We start from the raw sequence: 22,673 nt of genomic DNA on the forward strand, positions 1-22,673 counted from the left end.
GCTGGGGAAGTGCACACAGCCAAGCTTGGTAGGGGGCAGGGGTTACCTTTAATGCTGCCATTTGTGCCAAGTCCCCCACAATGTCCTGTCCCTGAGTATCCCTGCCCCCCTCTCCCCACAGTAGGGTGGGCTCAGAGCTCCATCCCCTGGGGTACAAAGGAATAAATTAAGTGTCCTCCCCTCCCCCTTTCCCAATAAATAGAGTGAGTACCCTGCCCAGGACCTCCCCCACCTTGGCAAATGGTGGGCTGTGGCTATGCCTGGGGCGCTACATTCATGGCTGCCCAGGCGGGTGGGTGAGCAGGGCTCAGTGAGAGCCGTAGGCCCCGCACAGGGGCACTGTGCTGTCCTGGCTCTGGCCCTCCATGTCCATGTCCAGCAGCGTGGGCTGCGCGCTGGGCGGCCCAGGGCTCTCTGGAGTGTCTGGCCTGCTGGGAGGGGAGATGCTGCTGAGTGTCCGGCCAAAGGAGACCAGTTTCCAGGGGTCCAGGCGGGGGCGGCTGGCAGCTGGCCGGGGTCTTGGGGCAAAGGTGAGGGTGGTGGGACGACCAGGGAACTCCAAGGGCCGGCGTCGGGTGGGGAACAGGGCCTGGGGGTCGGGCAGGCGAGGAAAGTCCAGGGGGTCTCGAGGACCTAGGGAGAGAGGACCACATGCTGTGAGGGCTGGGGCAAAGGGTGCCATTTCTAAGGCAACACTCATCCTTGCACAGTGGCATTAGTGGCTTCTCTCGAAACATTTCCTGGTAAGGCTGCAGCCATGAGCAACCCTGCGTTTGACCGTGGGCAGGTCCCCACGGCTTGCAATGGCTCATCCATCTGGAAGATGGTCTTTATAAAAGTTTGCAACAGGCTGGCTTGGGACTCTTACGTGTGCCACCACACCCAGCTTGAGCCTTCATCTCTGAAAAATGATCAAAACAGCACCTTGCTGGGGCAGAGAGATTCAAATGCGACCATAGGAGCCATCAAACAGAACCCGGGGCCTGCAGGGCACAAGTCATCCCCTGACCATGCCATCATCGTATTGGCGGCTAAATGGGGACAGTGCTGATAGCTACCAAGGCTTCTGGTTGCCGTCAAGTCACCTACCCTGCCCTCGCAGGCGTCATACTGCCACCTCCCAGCTTATCCTGTCTCAGACGTCCCAGGCCTCGCGCTGTCCGGCCCCCACCGGGAAGGGGACAGGTGGCTTACGCAGGTTGCACTCACTGTGGTTGGGGAGCTCTGGAGGCTCCCGCTGCCTCAGCACACCATCCGACGGAGTCCGCCTGTGTCCGCGGCTCACGGCGTGGGCGGCGGTGACGTGGGTGGGTGTGAGAGACTGGCGGGGGTCCTTCTTGAAGCTCTCTAACTCCACGTCCACAAGGGGGTTGGTGCTGGGCGAGGAGGCGGGTGGAGAGGGCGGAGGGGAGGGCGCGGTGGGGGCAGCCTCGTCACTGTCCGAGCGCAGCAAGGAGCGCGTAGAGTTGCAATCGGACACAGAGGACAGCGATACCAGGGTGGCTGAGGGTGCCAGGCCCAAGCCGGGGGCTGTGTCATCGCGGCGATTCCCGGGGCGCCCCGTCGGGCTGAGACCCCGAGGAAAGCGACCCGGGCGCGGAAAGAAGAGGTTGTCCAGCCAGCGCCGCTGCTCCTCCCCGTCCCCTGCGCGAGCCTCGGCCACATCAGCGCCCAGGCCCACGGCGCCCAGCAGCGTGGCGCAGCCCAGCAGCGCCAAGTCGCAGCGCCTGCGAGCTCCGTGTCCTGGCCGGGAGGGGGTCACAGCTGGCGGCTCCCATGGCGCCTGCAGGCAAGGAGAGGGCTCGGCCGGCAGAGGCACCTTGAGGTAGGACGGGGTGGAGTAGGGGGAAGGGGGCACGCTGTTGCCTTCATCTGCCTCCGCAAACTCTTCTGCAACCGGAGAGGTCCGTCACTGGGCTGACCCTGCCTTTTCTCACCTTCCCTCAGCGACCTCCAACAGTAAGACTCCCACTCTCCGGATGCCACTAAATTGTCATGCGCAAATCTCTTTCCCCAAGGCCATGGGGAGAAAATGAAAACGAGTGCCAACCCCCAGGCCAATGGCTGCCATCTCCTCTTCCGGGCACGTCTCATCTACGCCTGGGCAATGCTCCTTCATCCAGGATTTCTTCCGCCCCCACCACTCCCCAGAGTACCCACACTCTCTTACCCATCTCATTGAGGCTGGCAAAGCCTGGGGCCATGGGGGTGTGCTTGGGGGATTTGCCCAGGTTGGGGGCGCTTGAGGACCACTGCTTGCTTCCTTCCCCCAGGGTCTTGAGCCTGCAGGGGGCACAGGGAGCCAGGGTCAGGCAAGGCCCGGGCAGGCACAGGGGAGGAGGGCAGCACCCGCCCTCACCTCTCCTCTCCTCCTGCCCGCTCCTTTTGCAAGGTGGAACTGGGGCCCCATGTCCTGCCCTTCTTCTTGCCCCCAACCAGCTCTTCCTTCTTCGGTGGCCCACTGCGGCTCCACGTGCCGCTGCCGCTGCCGCTGCTGCCGCCACAGTCCATGGGAGTCACTGTGTGGAGAGAAGTGATGAGTGAGTCATGGAGGGGGCCTTGCTGACACCACTTCTGCTGTTAATCTGGCCCCAACTCTCCACTGCTATCAGGGCGTGGCCTATCTCCTTCCGCTCATCCTGCCGGACCTCTGACCCCTGTGACCTCACGCCCCTACCCAAGCCTTCACTTCATTCTGGTTGGCACAGCCCTGAGCTCTGGAGAGCACGGTTCTCTGTCCCTCCACGCTCCCAAGTGCACCCCGGTTCTACTATCTGCGTTCACCATGTGGCTCTCTGATGGAAAGAGAGCCTTGACTCCCACAGAATCATCCTCTGCCCCTCACAAGCATCCACTGTACGGGTGCACGCGCCCCACACATATACACACATAAGTAAGTGCAATAAAAATAATGAGCTACGCACTAGCCTGGGAGACAGAGTGAGCCTGTCCTAAAACAAAACAAACGGCTAGGGATAAAGCTTGCTGTGTAGACCTCTGCCTCTTAGCCACGAAGCCCTGGTGTCCCCAGCACTGCACAAACTGGGTATGGTGACGCACGCCTGTAATTCAGGGAAGCGGAGGAGGAAGGATCAGGAGTTCAGGAGGTCAAGGTCATCCTTAGCTACACAGTCAGTTCCCGGCCAGCCTGGGCTACAGAAGACCCTGAAGCTGGGCGGTGGTGGCACACACTTTTAACCCCAGCACTCGGGAGGCAGAGGCAGGTGGATCTCTGTGAGTTCGAGGCCAGCCTGGTCTACAAAGTGAGTCCAGGACAGCCAAGGCTACACAGAGAAACCCTGTCTTGAAAAACAAAAGCAAAAACAAACAAACAACCCTCCAAAAAAAGACCCTGAGGCAAACACGCAAAGGGAAAAGTTTAGTGGTTTGGGGTTCCATTTGGATTGGGTTCTGCGTGCTCCCCCTGTGTTCATGCACTCCACAGCCCCAGTCCTTGCCCTGTATACCTAGCAACCCCAGACTCCAGGCCCCTCACCGGTGCCACGCACCTTCCCATCTTTAAACAGAATAGATTTCTCTACCTCTGGTAACAACCAACTTTACACGCTCCCATTCACGTGAGCCCCCACGTACCTGGGTCCACAGAGAACAGAAGGCCTGATCCTACATCAACTAGTTTTAGGTAAAACTTTATCCTCAAGTCAATTTTTAAAGTAAATCACACATTTCTCACTTTGTGCCTGTGCATAATCTGACACACGCATACCTATGCATCTATAATTTCACACGCACACACATGCACGCACACACAATGCACACACACACATGCACGCGCACACACATGCACGCACACACACATGCACACACACACAATGCACACACACACATGCACGCACACACAATGCACACACACACATGCACGCACACACACGCACACACACATACATGCACACACACAATGCACACACACACACATGCACACACACACAATGCACACACACATGCACGCACACACATGCACGCACACACACATGCACGCACACACAATGCACACACACACATGCACGCACACACACGCACACACACATACATGCACACACACAATGCACACACACACACACATGCACGCACACACAATGCACACATGCACGCACACACATGCACGCGCACACACATGCACGCACACACAATGCACACGCACACACATGCACGCACACACATGCACGCACACACAATGCATGCACACACATGCACGCACACACATGCACGCACACACAATGCACACGCACACACATGCACGCACACACACAATGCACACACACGTGCATGCACACACACGTGCACGCACACACATGCACACACACACATGCACGCACACACAATGCACACACACGTAGCACCAAGGGTAGGGGCAAAGGTCAGTGACAGAACACGTTTTACACATATGATGCCGTGAGGCCTTGGCACTGTCAGACATTAGGAAAAGAATCCGGGGCTGGATTCTTTCTCCCGGAGACGCTGCTGGGGTTAGGGAGAGGGGCCAGGCTTGGGCTGACAGCACACACAGGCAGCGCAGAGCCATCTGTGACCACCTCCGGCTGCAGGGAGCTCCAACTGCCTCTTCCTTATGCGTTTACTGCATTTACTTGGTACATGGTCACAGAAGCAGGCAAAACACCCATACACAAGAAATTAAATTAAATTCTAAAATCTTTTTTTTTAACAATAAAAATGTAAAAATCAGAGTGTGTCTCCAGGGCTGGCGCGGTGCCACTCTCATTCTCAGCCTTGTCTTTGCTGTTCTCTCTGCCAGGGGCACTGTCAGGCCTCCCCTGGGCGCTCCGGCTCTTCTGGCATCCACTCTGCTGGCTGCAGGTGCCCAGAATGCTGCTAAACTCCTACTGTAGATGTGCAGGGTGGTTCTGGGAAAGATGCCCCTTGAGGGGACAAGGTAAAGGATCCACTGACCCCCACAGCAGGTCCAAACAGGACAAAGGGGCAGAGGGGGCTCTGCTTTTGGAGCCCACCCTGGGACTGCCATCGTTGGGTCGTCCTGACTTTGGATTTGGGCATGAAGTAGAGCAGCAGCTTTCCTGTATGTCCAGCTTGCGGAATGAGCTGTCTACCCCAGGGTGCATAACTCTGTGACCACGTCCTCTTACAGTATAGCCATGGATCCTCCTGATGCGAGCTCTCCCTACCTCTCTAGTTTTGGTGCTGAGATCAGAACCCAAGGCCTCATGATATGCTAGGTGTAGGCGGTACCCGAGCCGCACTACCCCATGCCAGTCCTATCTTCTATTCCCCTCCTGGGGATGACCCTGTTGTTGATGCATTTGTCACCCGTTGCCCCTGGTGACAACCAGAAGGGCAGCAGTGTGCTCGCAGTGTCTGCTGATGGACTGTGGGGGCCTTGTGTATACTCACAGCGAATGGCCCTCAAGCGAGGGATGATGCTGGGGCTGGCAGGAGGGCTGGCCCCATCGGATCCTTTCCTCTTGTCCAGGGTAGGAGAGGCCTGCACGGTGATCTTATGTTCAAAACCTGACAGAAGAAAGAGGTGTTCCTAAGTCAACGCATCATGGTAAGCAAAGGGAAAAGCCCTCTGTGGAAACAGAAGCAGCGGCAGCTATGGCCGTGTGGCTCTGGTTACTGCTTAACAGACTGGACCTCAAAGGTCCCCTCAGCCATCAGCACCCAGAATTCTCTAGGAAACGGAGATTCTTAGGCTCTTCCTGAATGACCGAACTGAGGGAGGGCCAAAATCTAACTGTGCTCCACCAAGGATCCAGGCCTGAGTGTCCACCATGGCGGCAGTTAAGTTCTATGTGGCCATGGAGCCCTTGGGGAAACCGAGGCAGTGGCGTTTGATATTTACTTGTGAGTAAGTCTGAGGAAGAGACCACCCTTGGTTGTTGGAGGCATGGAAGCATGCTGGGACAAACTTAGGCAGGTGAGCCTACCTTCAACTTTAACCCTTATAAAATCTTAGTTGAAATTTAAAAATACATATATATTTGCAGGGCCAGAGGTCAAGCCCAGGACACCCCCCCCCCCCCGTGAACTCTTGGCTCGGCACTTGTTAGGGTGTTAAGTAAGTAGTCTACCACTAAGCCACGCCCACAGCCCCTCTCCGAGCCCCAGCACTTGTTTTATTCTGGATAAGCTTTCACTATGTAGCTCAGACCGGCCCTGGACTCTCCCCAGCTGTCCTCAAATTGATCATCTGCCCCACCTCCCCGGCACCATCATGCCTGACCTGGCAACTTAACACCTAGCTCAGGATGAGCGATAAATGTAGAACACACTGGATCTCAACGACTCAGGGTGAAAACAAGAACATGACATATCTTTTTTCTTATCGCTTCTATAGATATGTGGGCTGAATAAAACATAGCTATTAGCCTATAGCTGCTTGGTGGTGTGATATGACCTAGCCTGATCTTGCATTTGTCATACAGGAAAAGTGACCTTGATCTCCTGATCCTCCCCAAGTGACAGGATTACAGGTGCATGCCACCATGTCTGGCTTCCTTCCACTTTCTTAGACGCGGCTGCCACAGTATTTAACTTCCTGCCCTTGACTGGCTGGTGCTGCGGCCGGCCTGGCTCTGCTGTTTCTAACCTCAGTCGCATGTGCGTCAGGTGGGGAATCAGTCTTTTGTTTTGTTTTTGAAGCTGAGTCTCAACCTGTAACCAGGGTGGCCCAGCCTGGCCTTGAGCCTTGAGGTGGTCCTCCTGCCTCAGGACAGATGCCGAGATGGCAAGTGTGAGCTGCCATATTTTCTCTCTCATTCTCTCTCTCTCTCTCTCCATATGTATGTATATATGTGTGTGTGTGTTTATGTCTGTGTGTGTGTGTCTGTGTGTGTGTGTGTGTGTCTGTGTCTGTGTGTGTGAGTGTGTGTATGCAACAGAGGAAAACTTGAAGGTGCTGAGCGTGTAGCTCCGTGGAGAAGCAACCCTGCCTCGTATGAACGATGCGCTGGCTCAGATAATTGTTCAAACGAATCACACAACCCTCTGTGGAGATACAACCACCCCTAGAAGTTTCTGGGGGTGGGGCGCTCCGGGGACCGGGCAGTACCCGAGGGCAGGCTGATGTGGCTGCTGCCTTCCCGCAGCTTGAGCAAGCGGCTGCGCTTGAAGTTGCCCTTGCGTTTGCCGACCCTGGGCTTCTCCTGGCTCAGCTGGCTCATGAGCAGGTGCAGCTCGCGTTCCACGATGTCCATCTCCCGCTCGGCCAGCTCCTGCTCGCGTCGCCGCAGCTGCTCCTCCTGAAAACGCTGTTCCTGGGCGGCTCTCAGTAGCTCCTCTTCCCGGCTGCGTAACTCCTGGAGAGAGGGAGGCGGGTCCAGGGGTGGGGCTTAGCCGCGGGGACCTGCCCGTGGTCCCAGGACAGCTGGGTCTGCTGGGCACCGGGCCCTGGGTTCACACTCCAGTTCAAACTAGCTGCGTGCCAGGGCAGGGGGCTGAATTAGCACAAAAAAGGTGATATTCTCTCTCTCTCTCTCTCTCTCTCTCTCTCTCGCCTCTCTCTCTCTCTCTCTCTCTCTCCCTCTCTCTCTCTCTCTCTCTCTCTCTCTCTCTCTCTCTCCTCTGCTCTGTCTCTGTCTGTGTCTCTGTCTCTGTCTCTGTCTCTGTCTCTCTCTCTCTCTCTCTCTCTCTCTCTCTCTGCCTCTGTCTCTCTGTCTGTCTGTCTGTCTGTCTGTCTGTCTCTCTCTCTCTCTCTCTCTCTCTCTCTCTCTCTGTCTCCCATTCTCCTTCCTTCTCTTCGTTCCGAGACAGGGTCTCATGTAAGCTAGGCTGGCCCCCAGCTCACTATGTAGTGGAGGGCGACGCGTACCTCCATGCCTGGTTTATGCTGTGCTGCAACTGAATCCAAGGTTTTGAGCGCCCTAGGCAAACCCTCCGCCCCGTGCGATACCTCTAGCCCTGTCAAACTGTCCTTTGGTAAACAAGCATCCACAAAAGCAAAGAGTAGTAGAAAACTTCAAACAGCCACAACAGCAGAGGACAGCACCCTTCCTGGCACCACCTCACTTCAGCGGCCACCCACACCTCGCAAGTCTGTTCCTTTTCACTGGTTTCTCCCTCTCCTAATTTTTGCCACCATACTCAGAGGCAATTGCAGCCGGCATCGCCTGTAAGCACGTCAGCACAGGGGGCCTTTTTCTTATTAGCCCACTGACAGGAAGCTGTCTTTTCTTAACATGTAAAAACACCCTGCATGGGCCCAAAGGGAGGGGAGAGGGCTCAGGGAAAAGGACTTGGGGGCTGCCCAGGGCATCAGAGCTGGGGTCCCCGCCCCGCCCCTCACCTTCTCTTTGGTCCGAAGGTCATCGAACATGTGCTGGATCTCCAGCTTCCAGTCTTCCTGCAGTGAGTGGAAGGACTCCAGCGGCATCCGGAACAGGGCCGACTGCTCGATGACCTCCAGCTGCTTTAGGATGCTGCCAAAATCTGGCCGACCGTGAGGCTCTGGGTCCCAGCATTCTGGGGGGGGGACGACAGGGAGGGGCAGTGGAGGGGGACAGGGTAAGGCTCAGCATCCGTGCTCAGGGCGACGGCAAGATTTAGCTAAGTTCCTGTCAATATGCCTCGGGAAGCGATGGGAGGGAACCCCAGGGCCTGCTCAGAGGGATCCAGGGGATAGGAACCCCAGCATCAGAGTCCCCCAGGAGCTTTGGGCCTGGCCGCCATGGAGACAGTGATGGGGATTGACATCCATAGCCCCTTGGGCCCCAGGGCCTTCTCCCCCATTCCTGGACCCACTGGAACACGAGGATGGTGTAAATGGCGGGGGCGGGGGGTAGGTGTGGCCCATGGGAGCCTGTCCCCAAAGCTGAGCCTACCCTCTCCACAGGGCCCTGGCTCACCCTCCAGCAGGCGGGCAAAGGGCTCGGGGCACGTGGAGGGGATGGGCAGCGTCAGCTTGTTCATAGCCACACCATAAGCCACGGCCAAGGCGTCGATTTCTCGGTAGGGGACCTCCCCAGTCAGCAGCTCCCAGAGCAGAACCCCAAAGCTGCAGGTGGGGAGAGGGAGGGTGATGCTGCAGCCCCCCCATCTTCACGTACCCCAGCCCACCCCTGGTCCTACTTCCATCCTCGCTGGTGGGGTCATAAGAGCCTGATTTGACTCCAGAGGCTTGTTCTTTAAAAGGCAGACAGGGCTGTCCCCTGACATCTTCTGTCTACTTTTCTGGCCCCTAATCAAAACCAAGGGGGGACCACAATGCCTACTTGGAAATACTATTTTATTTATTTTTATTTTTAAGACAGGGTCCATGTAGTCCTGGCTAGCCTGAAACTCAACCTACTATGTCAACCAGCATGGCCTCAAATTCACAGCGATCCACCTGCCTCTGTCTCCTGGGTGCTGAAATTAAAATGAAACATCACCACAACCAGAGCCATACTTTTCATTTTTTGAGACCGGGATTCTCTGTGTAGCCTTGGCTGTCCTGGACTTGCTTTGTAGACCAGGCTGGCCTCAAACTCACAGAGATCCTCCTGCCTCTGCCTCTCGAGTGCTGGGATTACAGGCGTACAGTACTGCTCCTGGCTTCAGAGCCATACTTTTAATGGACTCATCATTTGTCTCTTTAAAACCTGCTTTACTGTGGAGCAGGAGTACGGCTCATACGGTGCTCAGAAGACAGGTTGCAGGGGCTGCTTCTCTCCCACCATGTGGGTCCCAGGGAACACCTTTACCCACTGAGCCGTTTTGTAGGCTCTAAAATCAGATCTTAAAAAATATTGATTGAAGGGCTGGAGAGATGGCTCAGATGTTAAGAGCACTGTCTGCTCTTCTAGAGGACCTGAGTTCAATACCCAGCAACCACATGGTGGCTCACAGCCATCTATAATGTGACCTGACGCCCCCTTCTGGCCTGCAGATGTACATGCAGGCAGAGTGCTTATATACATAAAATAATAAATCTTTAAAAGAAGATTTCTTTTAAAAATAGTTGGTTGAATCTAGGATCTTATATATACTAAGCAAGTACTCAAACAACGAGCTGTAGGCCCAGCACCTATCATAGCAGCAGCACCCTCCTCCTCCTCTTCCTCCTCTTCCCCCTCCTCCTCCTCCTCCCCCTCCTCCTCTTCCTCCTCCCCCTCCTCCTCCTCCTCCACCTCCAATGCAACACGGTCTCACCACAGCCAAGGCTGACCTGGAGCTCACTATATAGCCCATGCTGACCCCAACTTTAAGATCCTTTGTTTTTCCTCCGGAGCACGGGATGAGACATGTGCCACCATGCCCGGCAGCACACGACGTCCCTCACAACCTCACAGTGCTGCCTGTAGACGTCGGCCTCTCCCTTTGTATACACTGTCCCTTTCGTCAAGAATGCTCTTCCCTTTGTGTTTTATAGCTGTCCTTCAAGTCTCAGGTGAGGCTGCCCTCTCTGCCAGGACACCTTCCTGACCCCTTGTCTGTGTCCCCACAGTACCTTCCTGTCAACAACAGTGAGGGCTTACTCCTCCAGACCAGGGCTGTGCTAGGCAGCCTTAGCCGTGCTGACAGCAAGGCTTCAAGGCAGAGTGCAGTGGCGATCCCACCCCCTCTCCCTCCTGCTTTCTGGCTGGAATGTGGGCTTGCCTGGCGCTCCAGCAGCCCTTCTGGGTCATGAGGACAGCTACTGCTTTTCAAAAGGAGGGAGCAGGACGCCCTCCACTCCGGCATCCCTGGGAGCCTGCAGGGCTGTCTTCATTGTTACTGACTGGTGACTGGTATCTGGTCACTGGGAGACACAGGTACTTGGTGTCCTGACCTGTGACACCACCAATTTATTTGGAAACCCAGTCAGCCCAGAAGGAGCCTGTGAGGCTCGGGGACACCATATCACCTGGGCTTCCCAAAGGCTCGGCAGCACAGACGATCACTATGTACAAAGGTGGTCTGACCGACCCCGAACAGTGGCCCTGTAGAGAGCCAGTGAGGACTGTGGGTTTGGCTCTGCCTCAAACACATTACTTTTTTACTTAAGCGACTTGCAACCTGGCAACTGGCAACTGACAAGTCAATGGAGACGCCTGGGTGTGGCTCTGACCAGACCATGTGTTCCTAACTGTCCCTACGGCTGGCACCCACTGCACCTAAGAGTAACACCCAATGTGTCCCCAAGCCAAGGCACCAGCTCTCTGCAGCAGTCACACTTCCTGCAACTCTCTCACCTCAGCACCCCATTTGTTCAGCTGGTTCCTTGTCACTGAGAACTCAGCTTCCCACAGTGCTCCTGTGACGTGGAAGTGCCTCCCTGCCCCTCCTACGTTTTCACACATAAACCCTTCCCTGATGTCTACGATGCTTCACAGTCTTCTTTTCTTTTCTTTCCAAAAGAAAGAGCCTCACTATGTTTCCCTGGCCGGCCTGGAACGGGCTATGTAGACCAGGGTGCTCTAAGCTCATAGAGATCCATCCACCTGCCTCTGTAGCCTCACACTGGGATTAAAGGTGTGCACCACCATACCCAGCAGTTGCTCAAAAGCTGGTTTCGTGTTGTGTGAGCACCTGTTCTTATATGGGTGTGTATGCACATGTGTGTACACCCGGAGGCCAGGGGCAAACCTCAACTGTCATTCTCAGGAACTGCCACCCGGGTTTTTTGTTTGCTTTTGAGACAGGGTCTCTCTGTAGCCTTGGCTGTCCTGGAACTCACTATGTAGACCAGGCTGGCCTCAGATTCAGAGATCCATCTGCCTCTGCCTCCTGGGTGCAGGGATTAAAGGCGTGCGCCACCACCATGGCCAAGGCCCCAGCTTTTGCTTTTGTTTTGTGCGACAGGCCCTCTCACTGGGATCTGCAGCTCGGGGATGAGGTTGGACTGCTGGCCAGAGAGCTGCAGGAGCGCCACCTCTGCCTCCTCAGTGCTGCTGGGATTGCCAGCACATTTCTATGCCCAGCTCTTATGTGGGACTAAACTCAGGCTGTCATGCTTGCATGGAAAACACTTTACTGACAGAACCTATCTTCTCCGCCTGTGTATTTTTTAAAAAGTTTTTTTTTTTTTTTTTGGTTTTTCGAGACAGGGTTTCTCTATGTAGCCTTGGCCATCCTGGACTCACTTTGTAGACCAGGCTGCCCTCGAACTCACAGCAATCCGCCTGCCTCTGCCTCCCGAGTGCTGGGATTAAAGGCGTGCGCCACCACACCCAGCTGCTTTTTTTTTAAGTTTCTTTTTACCAACCCTGAGGGTAGGGATTTTATTTGTTTTGTGTTAATGAGTCACAAGCTATGCAAGTATGCTCTCACTGAGCCATGCCCACAGCCCCTCACTGGGGATTCGAGGCAAATGCTCTGGCACTGAGCCACGTCCCCAGCCGCTCACTGGTAGATTCTAGGTAAATGCTCTGGCACCGAGCCACACACACTCCCCCGCCAGACCATCACTAGAGGGTGGATTCTAGGCTTCTCGTCTACCCTTGAGCTATACCCACTAACCTCTTACTTTGATTGTGAGACAAGCTCTCACTGAGTTGCCCAGGCAGGTCTCGAACTTGCAACCGTCCTACCTCCGCCTTCTGAGACGATGGGATAACGGACCTAGGCTACCAGGCAGGGCTCGCTCCATGTCTGCGGACAGCCACGTGGCTAGAACGAATGGCCCCGGCCAGGACTCACCTTCCAAACTCGATGGCTGCGTACCGGACGGTGTTTCAGGAACCCTTTAGCGCTAACATCTATTTCTTCTGATTTTTTTTTTTTTTTAATTCAGGTGCAAATCCTTCCGCGGGAACTGGGAACCTGCTTCAGCCCCAGGAACGCTTAACTGCTTGGTCACTGGTCCCCTCCCAGCACCCCCCTTTCCCCACGCCTCCCCAGGACACCCGCCCGCCTCTTAGCACCTCCAGACGTCGCTGCTTTTGGAGAAGCGGGAGAGGCGGATGACCTCGGGAGCCATCCAGGCGTAGGTCCCCGCGGCACTCATTTTTGTCGTCTTGTGCCACTCTCGGGCGAGGCCGAAGTCTGTGATCTTGAGCACCGTGTCAGCGAGGCTGTGGTTCTCGATGGCCTCCAGGATTAGGACTGGGGGCGGGAAGAAAGGCGGGTCACCAAGACCGGCAGGCCGCGGGCGCCCCAGTCCTCTGCCTTACCGGGTCCCTCCTGCCCTGCTTCTGCTCCTCGGGCCTCCTGAGGGTGGCCTCCTGCAGCCACAGTCAATGCCACCCCGCCCCGCACCCACCCGCTCTGCTCTCGCTTGGCTGCTGGCTGCTGGTCTCACTAACCGGGCATGGTGTATTGCCCTGCGCTTTAACTCTGGGATGGCCAAGGGAAAGGGATGGAGATAGCTCGGCCGTTCAGCAGACACCCGCGCTCAAGTGTATATACCCACATATGGGTACACACAGTTACACACACACACACACACACACACACACACACACACACACACCTATTCATGGAAAAGGCAGTCACAGTTGGGCATAATGGCACATGTCTACAGAACTTGGGAGGCTGAGGCAGGAAGATAATATATTAGCAGCCAACCTGGGCTAAATAGCAAGACTTTGTCTAAAAAAAAGCCACAAACAAACAAAACAAAAACCCCAAAAGAATGAAGTGAGCATGACAGGCTGGTTCCAAGCCTACCCTGCAAGAAGCCTCTGGCACAACCTTGGCCTCTGGACCTTCTGCCACCAGCATGCTAATGTGCTTTAAGTAGCCTGCTGGTCCAAAGGAGATGGGAGACGTTTGGGAGTGGAGCCCCTCTACCCAAGCCCCATTTTGTTTCCTATCTAGCTATAGGAGCGAGCACACAGTAACAAGAGGTTTGGGGGTGTTTTGTTATGCAGCAGCACTGTGATCAAGGCTGACTGATACAAAGCTGACTGACTAGGTCTAACTGACTGGAGGCAGTGGGCCGTCTGACAATGACGGCTAGTGTCTACACTGGGGCTATATCCTTCCTGAGAACAGGCTCATGACTAATTGTTACTGCCTAGCAAGCTGCGTCTTAGAGAAGTTACGTGGCCCAAAGCATCTGGCTGTCTAGACAATAGGACAAGACTTGGGCCAGCTTTGCCGTCCCTGCCCAATATCTGAATGCTGAGACTGTCTATGCTTTGCGTGCTGTGCAGGCGTGAGTGGCGGATCGTGAACCCAAGGCCTTGCGAGGCAAGCTCTTTAAGACTGTGCTACAGCCTCGGCTGGACATATTTTTTAAATTTAAAAAAAAAAAATGTACGCATTTACCTGCATGTTTACATGTCCAGCATGTGCGTGCTGGTGCCTGAAAAGGCCCCAACAAAGTGTAGAACCCCTGAACTGGAGTCACAGATGTTTGGGAGGGACCGTGTGTTGCTGGGAACTGAAGTCACGTTTTGCCCATGCCCTCTGCCAGAGCAGCCAGTGCTCTTACCCACCGAGCGGTCTCTCAGCCTCCAGGCCTGGGTTTTGCTCTTTTGTGAGAATATCTCACACCATAGTTCAATCTGCCCTCAAATCCGCAGCCACAGTCATGCTGCAGCCTCTGGGCACTAGGCTTCCGGGCCATTCTACGCCAGTCTCCACGCTCCACCAGGCCCACTCTTCCCACCTCCCATTTGCCCGGCTTTCCCTGCTTTCCTGTGTAAGGTTGAGTCCTTTATGTTCAGTTCACACACATACGCCCCCACAGTGCCCCTCCTGAGCATCAGTTCTAAGGATCACCCATCTCTACCCTGAACTCACCACAGTTCCCTCGGGGTCGCTGTAGCTTTCTGAAAACTGGAATCTATCTTCTTTTTTTTCCCCTCTCTCTTGCTATCCTTCTAGCTATGGACCCCATGTGTCTCTGTGTACCCACCATCCCTATGTCTATATGTGTCTCTGTGTACCCACCATCCCTGTGTCTATATGTGTCTCTGTGTACCCACCATCCCTATGTCTATATGTGTCTCTGTGTACCCACCATCCCTATGTCTATATGTCTCTGTGTACCCACCATCCCTGTGTCTATATGTGTCTCTGTGTACCCACCATCCCTGTGTCTATATGTGTCTCTGTGTACCCACCATCCCTATGTCTATATGTGTCTCTGTGTACCCACCATCCCTGTGTCTATATGTGTCTCTGTGTACCCACCATCCCTATGTCTATATGTGTCTCTGTGTACCCACCATCCCTATGTCTATATGTGTCTCTGTGTACCCACCATCCCTGTGTCTATATGTCTCTGTGTACCCACCATCCCTATATCTATATGTGTCTCCGTGTACCCACCATCCCTGTGTCTATATGTCTCTGTGTACCCACCATCCCTATGTCTATATGTGTCTCTGTGTACCCACCATCCCTATGTCTATATGTGTCTCTGTGTACCCACCATCCCTGTGTCTATATGTGTCTCTGTGTACCCACCATCCCTATGTCTATATGTGTCTCTGTGTACCCACCATCCCTATGTCTATATGTGTCTCTGTGTACCCACCATCCCTATGTCTATATGTGTCTCTGTGTACCCACCATCCCTGTGTCTATATGTCTCTGTGTACCCACCATCCCTATGTCTATATGTGTCTCTGTGTACCCACCATCCCTGTGTCTATATGTGTCTCTGTGTACCCACCATCCCTATGTCTATATGTGTCTCTGTGTACCCACCATCCCTATGTCTATATGTGTCTCTGTGTACCCACCATCCCTATGTCTATATGTGTCTCTGTGTACCCACCATCCCTGTGTCTATATGTCTCTGTGTACCCACCATCCCTATGTCTATATGTGTCTCTGTGTACCCACCATCCCTGTGTCTATATGTGTCTCTGTGTACCCACCATCCCTGTGTCTATATGTGTCTCTGTGTACCCACCATCCCTGTGTCTATATGTGTCTCTGTGTACCCACCATCCCTGTGTCTTATAGTGTATCTGTGTACCCACCATCCCTATGTCTATATGTGTCTCTGTGTACCCACCATCCCTGTGTCTATATGTGTCTCTGTGTACCCACCATCCCTATGTCTATATGTGTCTCTGTGTACCCACCATCCCTATGTCTATAAGTGTCTCTGTGTACCCACCATCCCTTTATCTATATGTGTCTCTGTGTACCCACCATCCCTATTTCTATATGTGTCTCTGTGTACCCACCATTCCTATGTCTATATGTGTCTCTGTGTACCCACCATCCCTATGTCTATATGTGTCTCTGTGTACCCACCATCCCTATGTCTATATGTGTCTCTGTGTACCCACCATCCCTATGTCTATATGTGTCTCTGTGTACCCACCATCCCTATGTCTATATGTGTCTCTGTGTACCCACCATCCCTGTGTCTATATGTGTCTCTGTGTACCCACCATCCCTATGTCTATATGTGTCTCTGTGTACTCACCATCCCTATGTCTATATGTGTCTCTGTGTACCCACCATCCCTATGTCTATATGTGTCTCTGTGTACCCACCATCCCTATGTCTATATGTGTCTCTGTGTACCCACCATCCCTATGTCTATATGTGTCTCTGTGTACCCACCATCCCTGTGTCTATATGTGTCTCTGTGTACCCACCATCCCTGTGTCTATATGTGTCTCTGTGTACCCACCATCCCTGTGTCTATATGTGTCTCTGTGTACCCACCATCCCTATGTCTATATGTGTCTCTGTGTACCCACCATTCCTATGTCTATATGTGTCTCTGTGTACCCACCATCCCTGTGTCTATATGTGTCTCTGTGTACCCACCATCCCTATGTCTATATGTGTCTCTGTGTACCCACCATCCCTATGTCTATATGTGTCTCTGTGTACCCACCATTCCTATGTCTATATGTGTCTCTGTGTACCCACCATCCCTGTGTCTATATGTGTCTCTGTGTACCCACCATCCCTATGTCTATATGTGTCTCTGTGTACCCACCATCCCTATGTCTATATGTGTCTCTGTGTACCCACCATCCCTATGTCTATATGTAGATCAATCAATCGACCGACTGATCCTCCATTCTTGTTTGCTATAGTATAAACTTCACGTTGGGAAGGGGGAGGATTTTTTCTTCCTCCTCCTCCTCTTTCTTTTTCTTTTTCTTTCTTTGGTTTTTTGAGATAGGGTTTCTGTTTAGCAGCCCTGGCAGTCCTGGACTTGCTTTGTAGACCAGGCTGGCCTCAAACTCATGGGATCTGCCATGCCCGGCTTCTTTTTTCTTTCTTCTTTTTTTGAGACAGAGTCTCATTAGGTAGCCCTGGCTGTCCTGGAACTCACTATGTAGACCAGGCTGGCCTTAAACCCACAGAGATCTGTCTGCCTCTGCCTCCCCAGGGCTGGGATTAAAGGCTTACAATACCATGCCTGTCTCTTCTTTTCCTTTTAAAAAATATGTTTATCTATTCTGTGTCTGTGTGTATGAGTTGTTCCGCCCATGGTTGATCCCAGGAATCAAAGTGAGGTTGCCAGGCCTGACAGCAAGCGTCTTTGCCGGGCTAGTCATCAGGCTGGCCCCTGATTTATTTATTTATTTATTTATTTATTTATTTTTGTATATGAGTGCTTTATCTGCAGAAGAGGGTATCAGATTACATTATAGATGGTTGTGAGCCACCATGTGGTTGCTGGGAATTGAAATCACGACCTCCGGAAGAGCAGGTGGCACTCTTAACCGCTGAGCCATCTCTCCAGCCCCCTTTAGATAGGATTTTACACCGCAGTCTAGGTTAGCCTGGAACATAGTAAGACCAGCTCAGGCTGGTCTCAAACTTACGGCAATCCTCTTGCCTCATCTCCTAATACTGGGATTATAGGCATGTGCCACTATACCCAGCTGTCCTTAGCCTCTCTACGATCCTAGAGCCAAGGACAAAACAGTGGACTCTTAAGAACTACGCAATGAAGTCAGGGGTGGCGGCGCACACTTGAAACTGCAGTGCTTGGGAGGCTGAGGTTTGCGAAACTAAAACTAAGCAGCACAAGCCATCAAGACAGCTGAGGAGGAAGAGGTTCTCGCCACCATGCTGGATGGTCTGAGAGCCCTCCCAGAGCCCTCACGGCGGAAGGAGAGCCATGATTCCCGGAAGTTGTTCTCTGACTTCCACACGTGCTTGGTGATGCCTATACCCAACCCCAGTGATAAATAATTAAAAAACAAACAAAAGAGCTATTCAAGTAAAGAACAAATGGCATCCGATGAGGAACATCTTGGGGGAAGGGTGTAAGGACGCTGGTGCAGGAGCCCGTGTCCTTTACTGCCCCAGAGGAAGCCCTGGCCTTGAGAGAGGCCAGCCATCTTGTCCAGGATGTATTAGATACCTACTGTGGGCCCTCTGGGTGAGGAAGGGCCTAGGAGCCCCACCTTGTAAGAAGAGCACACCAGTGGCCTGCCTCCACTCACCCAGCATTTTAGGAGCAGTGGACTGTGGGCACCCATACAGGCAGGGACAAAGACTGTGGGCACCCATACAGGCAGGGACAAAGACTGTGGGCACCCATACAGGCAGGGACGGGCCACCTGCATCCACTTGCTGAGCCTCCCAGACCGGCCACAGGCCAGGGAAGGTCATGGATACTTGGTTACTTTCTGTGTGGAATGCATAAATGCCAGGCGTAGAAGATGAGGACCACTCAGCCCCTCTCTTCTGGGGGCTTAGGGATGTAGCTGGTAACCTGGCAACAAGCTTACAAGGCCAATTGAGTTGAATCAAACAAATATGAAAATATAAACCAACAGGTAAAAAGGAATCGCTAAGGGGTGAGCACTGATGGCGAAGGGAGGGCTCGCACGTTCCTGGCTTAAGTATGACCCACTTGAGGGCAGGGAACATGCTGGCCTCGTTTGCTGTGGAACCCTCTCGCACACGTGGATTAGGGCCCATAAACACCCAATGCAAGAATGATGCCGTCAATTTAAAAAAATAAAGGGATGTGAAACGGAGCTCGGCAGGAGTGGGAGAGCCAGGGAGGTAAAGCGTTGCCAGTTGTATACCTAGGATTATCTAGTGCCCAGTATACCAGAATGATCTAGAATGAAGGAAAGCAACGTCTCACTTATGAGGACTACCAGGGAAAGAGAGCATGCTGTCCCAGTGCTCGGGGAGGGCCTAACTTACCAGCGGGTTCACTAATATTTGCTGGTGCCTTGAGAAGCCTTTTGGTTTATATATGATTTCTAGGGACCTTTCCCGTCTACTTGGTCCATTGCTGATTCAATCAATCAATCAATCAATCAATTGGCTTTGTAGAACCCATGATTGGCATCAGCCACACTCTTTCCAAACCCTTCATCTGTTCCAGCTTGCCCTGGAGAACCATTTCAGGAGCGGTTTTTTCGATGGCAGTGCTTTGCCCCACCCCATGCCCGTCCCCAGGGGGCATAAGGCAGTTTCTGGGCACATTCCTGGTGTTGCTGGTTGGGAGCAGGGGTGCAGAGCACTAATGACCTCTCGGGAGTAGAGGCCTAAGACACCACTGAACAACCTCAAAGTGCACAGGACGATCCCCTGCGCCCCTCCCACCCCCCCCCAATGTTAACAGAGACAAGCTTGGAAAGGCCTGCTTCCAACTAAGCTAGGTTCGGTTTATCTCTGCCTGGTGGACCCTGATGCCACGCTCAGGTGGTGGGTAACACGAGGACAGGCTCTGCAAGTGGCAGTGAACACAGGGACTGCCACAGTGCCCTGGATACACAATCACTGACCCACTGCGACGACAGGCTGAAAGACAGTGCGTCTTTCAGCCACTCTGGGCCTCCCTTCCTCTTCTTAATACTGCCAGAATACCCTCATCTGCCCCTACTCCCCCCCCCCCCCCCCCCCCCGCCATCGCACAGTGCCATCTGGTGTCCCTTGCCGTTTCCAACCACTTGGGCTCGGGCTCTGCCTCGCAAGGTTGAGTGGAAGAGTTTTGTGGGAGAGGGTACGTCCACTTACTGTTGATGGACTTGAGATCCCGGTGAATGATGGGCACAGGGGCATCATTGTGTAGATAGTTCATGCCCCGAGCCACTTGCACAGCCCAGTTGACCAGCACATGAGGGGGCACCCGGCGACCTGCTAGCACCCTGCTCAGTGCACCTCCGCGAGCATACTCCATCACCAGGCAGAGGTTTGGGGGGCTGAGGCAGGCGCCCCTCAGGGCAATGATGTTGGGGTGCTGCAGGGCTCCAAAGAGCCGGGCCTCCTGGCGCACCTGCTCCGCTGTCACTGCCGGGTCCCGTTCAGGGTCCAGCCGGGCGGCCTTGACCGCTACTTCTTCTCCGCGCCATACGGCACGATAGACCTTGCCAAAGCCCCCGACGCCGATGATCTCCTCCAGCTGCAGCTCTTGGAAGGGGATCTCCTGTGGCAGCTGGAGGCCTGTGGGTGCGGCGGGCGCGGCGGGGGCCACGTAGTTGCTGGGGAAGACGCCCACACGGCCGCTGGGTAGCTGCCCTGTCCACCATCCCTCATCGCCAGACACCGCACAGTCCTGGGAAAGCACCTGGACGCGGTCGCCTCTCCGCAGGGTCAGCTCCTCGTCGCCCACCGCCTCGTAGTCGAACACCGCGGTCCACACTGGGCCCGCGGGGGTCGCGCCCCACTCTCTGGCCGCCGCCCCCTCCGCCGCCGCCTCCTCCTCCTCCATGGGGGAGGGGCCGGGGGCTGCGGGGAGGCCGCTTCACGCAGGCTGCCCGCGGGATGCTGAGCGCGGAGCCGAGAGGCCGGGATGGGAGGCATTCCCTGCGGGCCCTGGGGGGGTCCTGGGGACCATGTCTTGGGGGAGAGCCTCCGCTGGAATGAAGGGGTAAAAAAAATTTTAAAAATAAAAATAAAAAGCTCTTTCAAAGGACAGGACCGTCCCCTCGGATTCGGCTGTGCAGGAGAGGCGAGAGGTTCACCTGTCCACACAGATGTCAGGGTGCAAGGAGGGCCGGGTCGAGAGGGGCCCGCCGGCGGAGGCCGAGGCCGAGGGCAGCAAGCGGCCGCCCCTCCCCGCGCCTCTCACCCCGCGCAGCTCCACCGGCGGCCCCCGGCTCCGCATCCCCAGCCACGACCGCAGGGCCGGGCGGGGATGGCGGCGCCCCAGGGGCGGCCGCCCCGGGATGGGGTGGCGCGCCCCTCGGCTTCCTCACTCGAGGAACGGGTGGCCGGCCCCCATCCTCCTCAGCCCGCTCCCGGGTCGGCCCCCCAAGTCCCTCTCCTCCCTCCCCCCCCCGGGGGGCTCTTGGCGGTGTCCAGTGACGTATCGCTGCCGGCGCCGCGATGCCGCCTGGGAGTTGTAGTCCGAGGCTGCGAGGCCTTGGGTTCGTCCCAAGCCAGACAACCCGGCGACTTTAGACTCTATCTCCTACAGGGGAGAAGGGGCCAATGCTTTCCACAGACTCTGCAGGAGCCCCGCTCGTGTTGGTGTTGACGGTAAACGATACGTTTAGCCAAGAGAAACATAGGAGCTGAATGAATGGAGATCACGGCCCGGAACTCAAAAAGCAGTTCGGACAAGGTTCGCGGACAAGTCTCTCGGGGGCCTTGGCTGGAAGTGAATGCTGGGAAATGTAGTCCGTTCACGGACCATTGCGCTGCATGAAACCACCGGTTCCAGGGAGCTAGGGGTGACTGGAGCAAGTTAGGGCATCCGCCTCGTGGGTCCTCTAGGTGCAAGGGGAGGTTGGAGGGCGAGGTATGCTGTCTCGGAGAGTTCACAGCCTCATCTGCTTGCCTCACCCGCTCTGGGATTACTAGCATATTCGGTCCAGAACTGGTCCAGAGTCTTCTGCGTCCTATATAATGGGTGTCAGTTTCAGAAGCTGCTCTGGGGGGCTTTGCGCGAATGATGTCATTACACCCTCACAAAATGCTTGGTTTACAGGTTGACCCAGAGAACCAAAAGCACTTGTTCAAGATTGCTAAGTTATGAATGGCAAAGGCAGTTTAAAATAAATAAACAATGCCGGGCGGTGGTGGCGCACACATGCCCTTAACCCCAGCACTCGGGAGGCAGAGGCAGGTGGATCGCTGTGAGTTCGAGGCCAGCCTGGTCTTCACGTGCCTGTGTGACTTTCGACTCCATCCTCTGAAGGTCTAGTGTGCTTGCTTTCAAAATGAGTACACCAAAAGCAATGGGTCCTCACTTCTGGCTGCTTGCTGTCTGTGCTTCTAAGGATTGACGTACGGGCCTTGAGCTTTCCCACTGAGCCACATCCACAGCTCTTTAAAACATTTTTATTTGAGACCGGGTCTTACTAAAGTGACTTGACCCACTACATAGTGTAAGCCTAGCATCATTAAAAAGAAAAGAAATAAAGATGGAGACCTGCCGGGTGGTGGTGGCGCACGCCTTTAATCCCAGCACTCGGGAGGCAGAGGCAGGCGGATCGCTGTGAGTTCGAGGCCAGCCTGGTCCACAGAGGGAGTCCAGGACAGCCAAGGCTACACAGAGAGACCATGCCTCGAAATAAACAAAACTATACAGGGAGGAAACTGTCCAAGGACGCGGTGGCAAAGCCATCTGCAACCCTAGGAGAGATAAGCTCAAGGGCAGCCAAATCTGAGGACTCCTTGCTAATGGACTCCGGGACCGTGAGAGAAGTGACCCAGGCTGTGGGCCTGCTGCACAGAGATGGGCTAGACAAACACAGCCCCCGAGGCTGTATTTTCCAGACACTAGGCTACCCGGAGTGCGGAGTGCGGTGCTATGATCTGGCTCAGGGACTGTGTGGAGCCTTTCCAGCTCTGTCCATATCATACCCAGTCTGGCACAGGGACTGAAGCAGCCGCAGCCTTGCCTGCATCCCGGCCTTGCCTGCATCCTGGCT

General features: G+C 54.7%; 1 protein-coding gene across 1 annotated transcript; it reads right to left on the bottom strand.

Annotated features, from left to right (window-relative positions):
• Window positions 1-22: 22 nt before the first annotated feature.
• Map3k10 (mitogen-activated protein kinase kinase kinase 10) lies at window positions 23-20,682 on the bottom strand. The gene is made up of 10 exons (XM_051162674.1): window positions 19,813-20,682; window positions 12,819-12,999; window positions 8,841-8,989; window positions 8,282-8,457; window positions 7,049-7,295; window positions 5,389-5,505; window positions 2,360-2,519; window positions 2,171-2,283; window positions 1,210-1,890; window positions 23-654 (listed from the first exon to the last, which is right to left on the bottom strand). The coding sequence occupies exons 1-10, from the start codon at window positions 20,504-20,506 to the stop codon at window positions 308-310; spliced, it is 2,865 nt and encodes a 954-aa protein (XP_051018631.1). The 5' UTR covers window positions 20,507-20,682; the 3' UTR covers window positions 23-307.
• Window positions 20,683-22,673: the final 1,991 nt, after the last annotated feature.

The sequence above is a fragment of the Acomys russatus genome, chromosome 19, assembly GCF_903995435.1.
Source record: "Acomys russatus chromosome 19, mAcoRus1.1, whole genome shotgun sequence".
Classification (NCBI taxonomy): domain Eukaryota; kingdom Metazoa; phylum Chordata; class Mammalia; order Rodentia; family Muridae; genus Acomys; species Acomys russatus.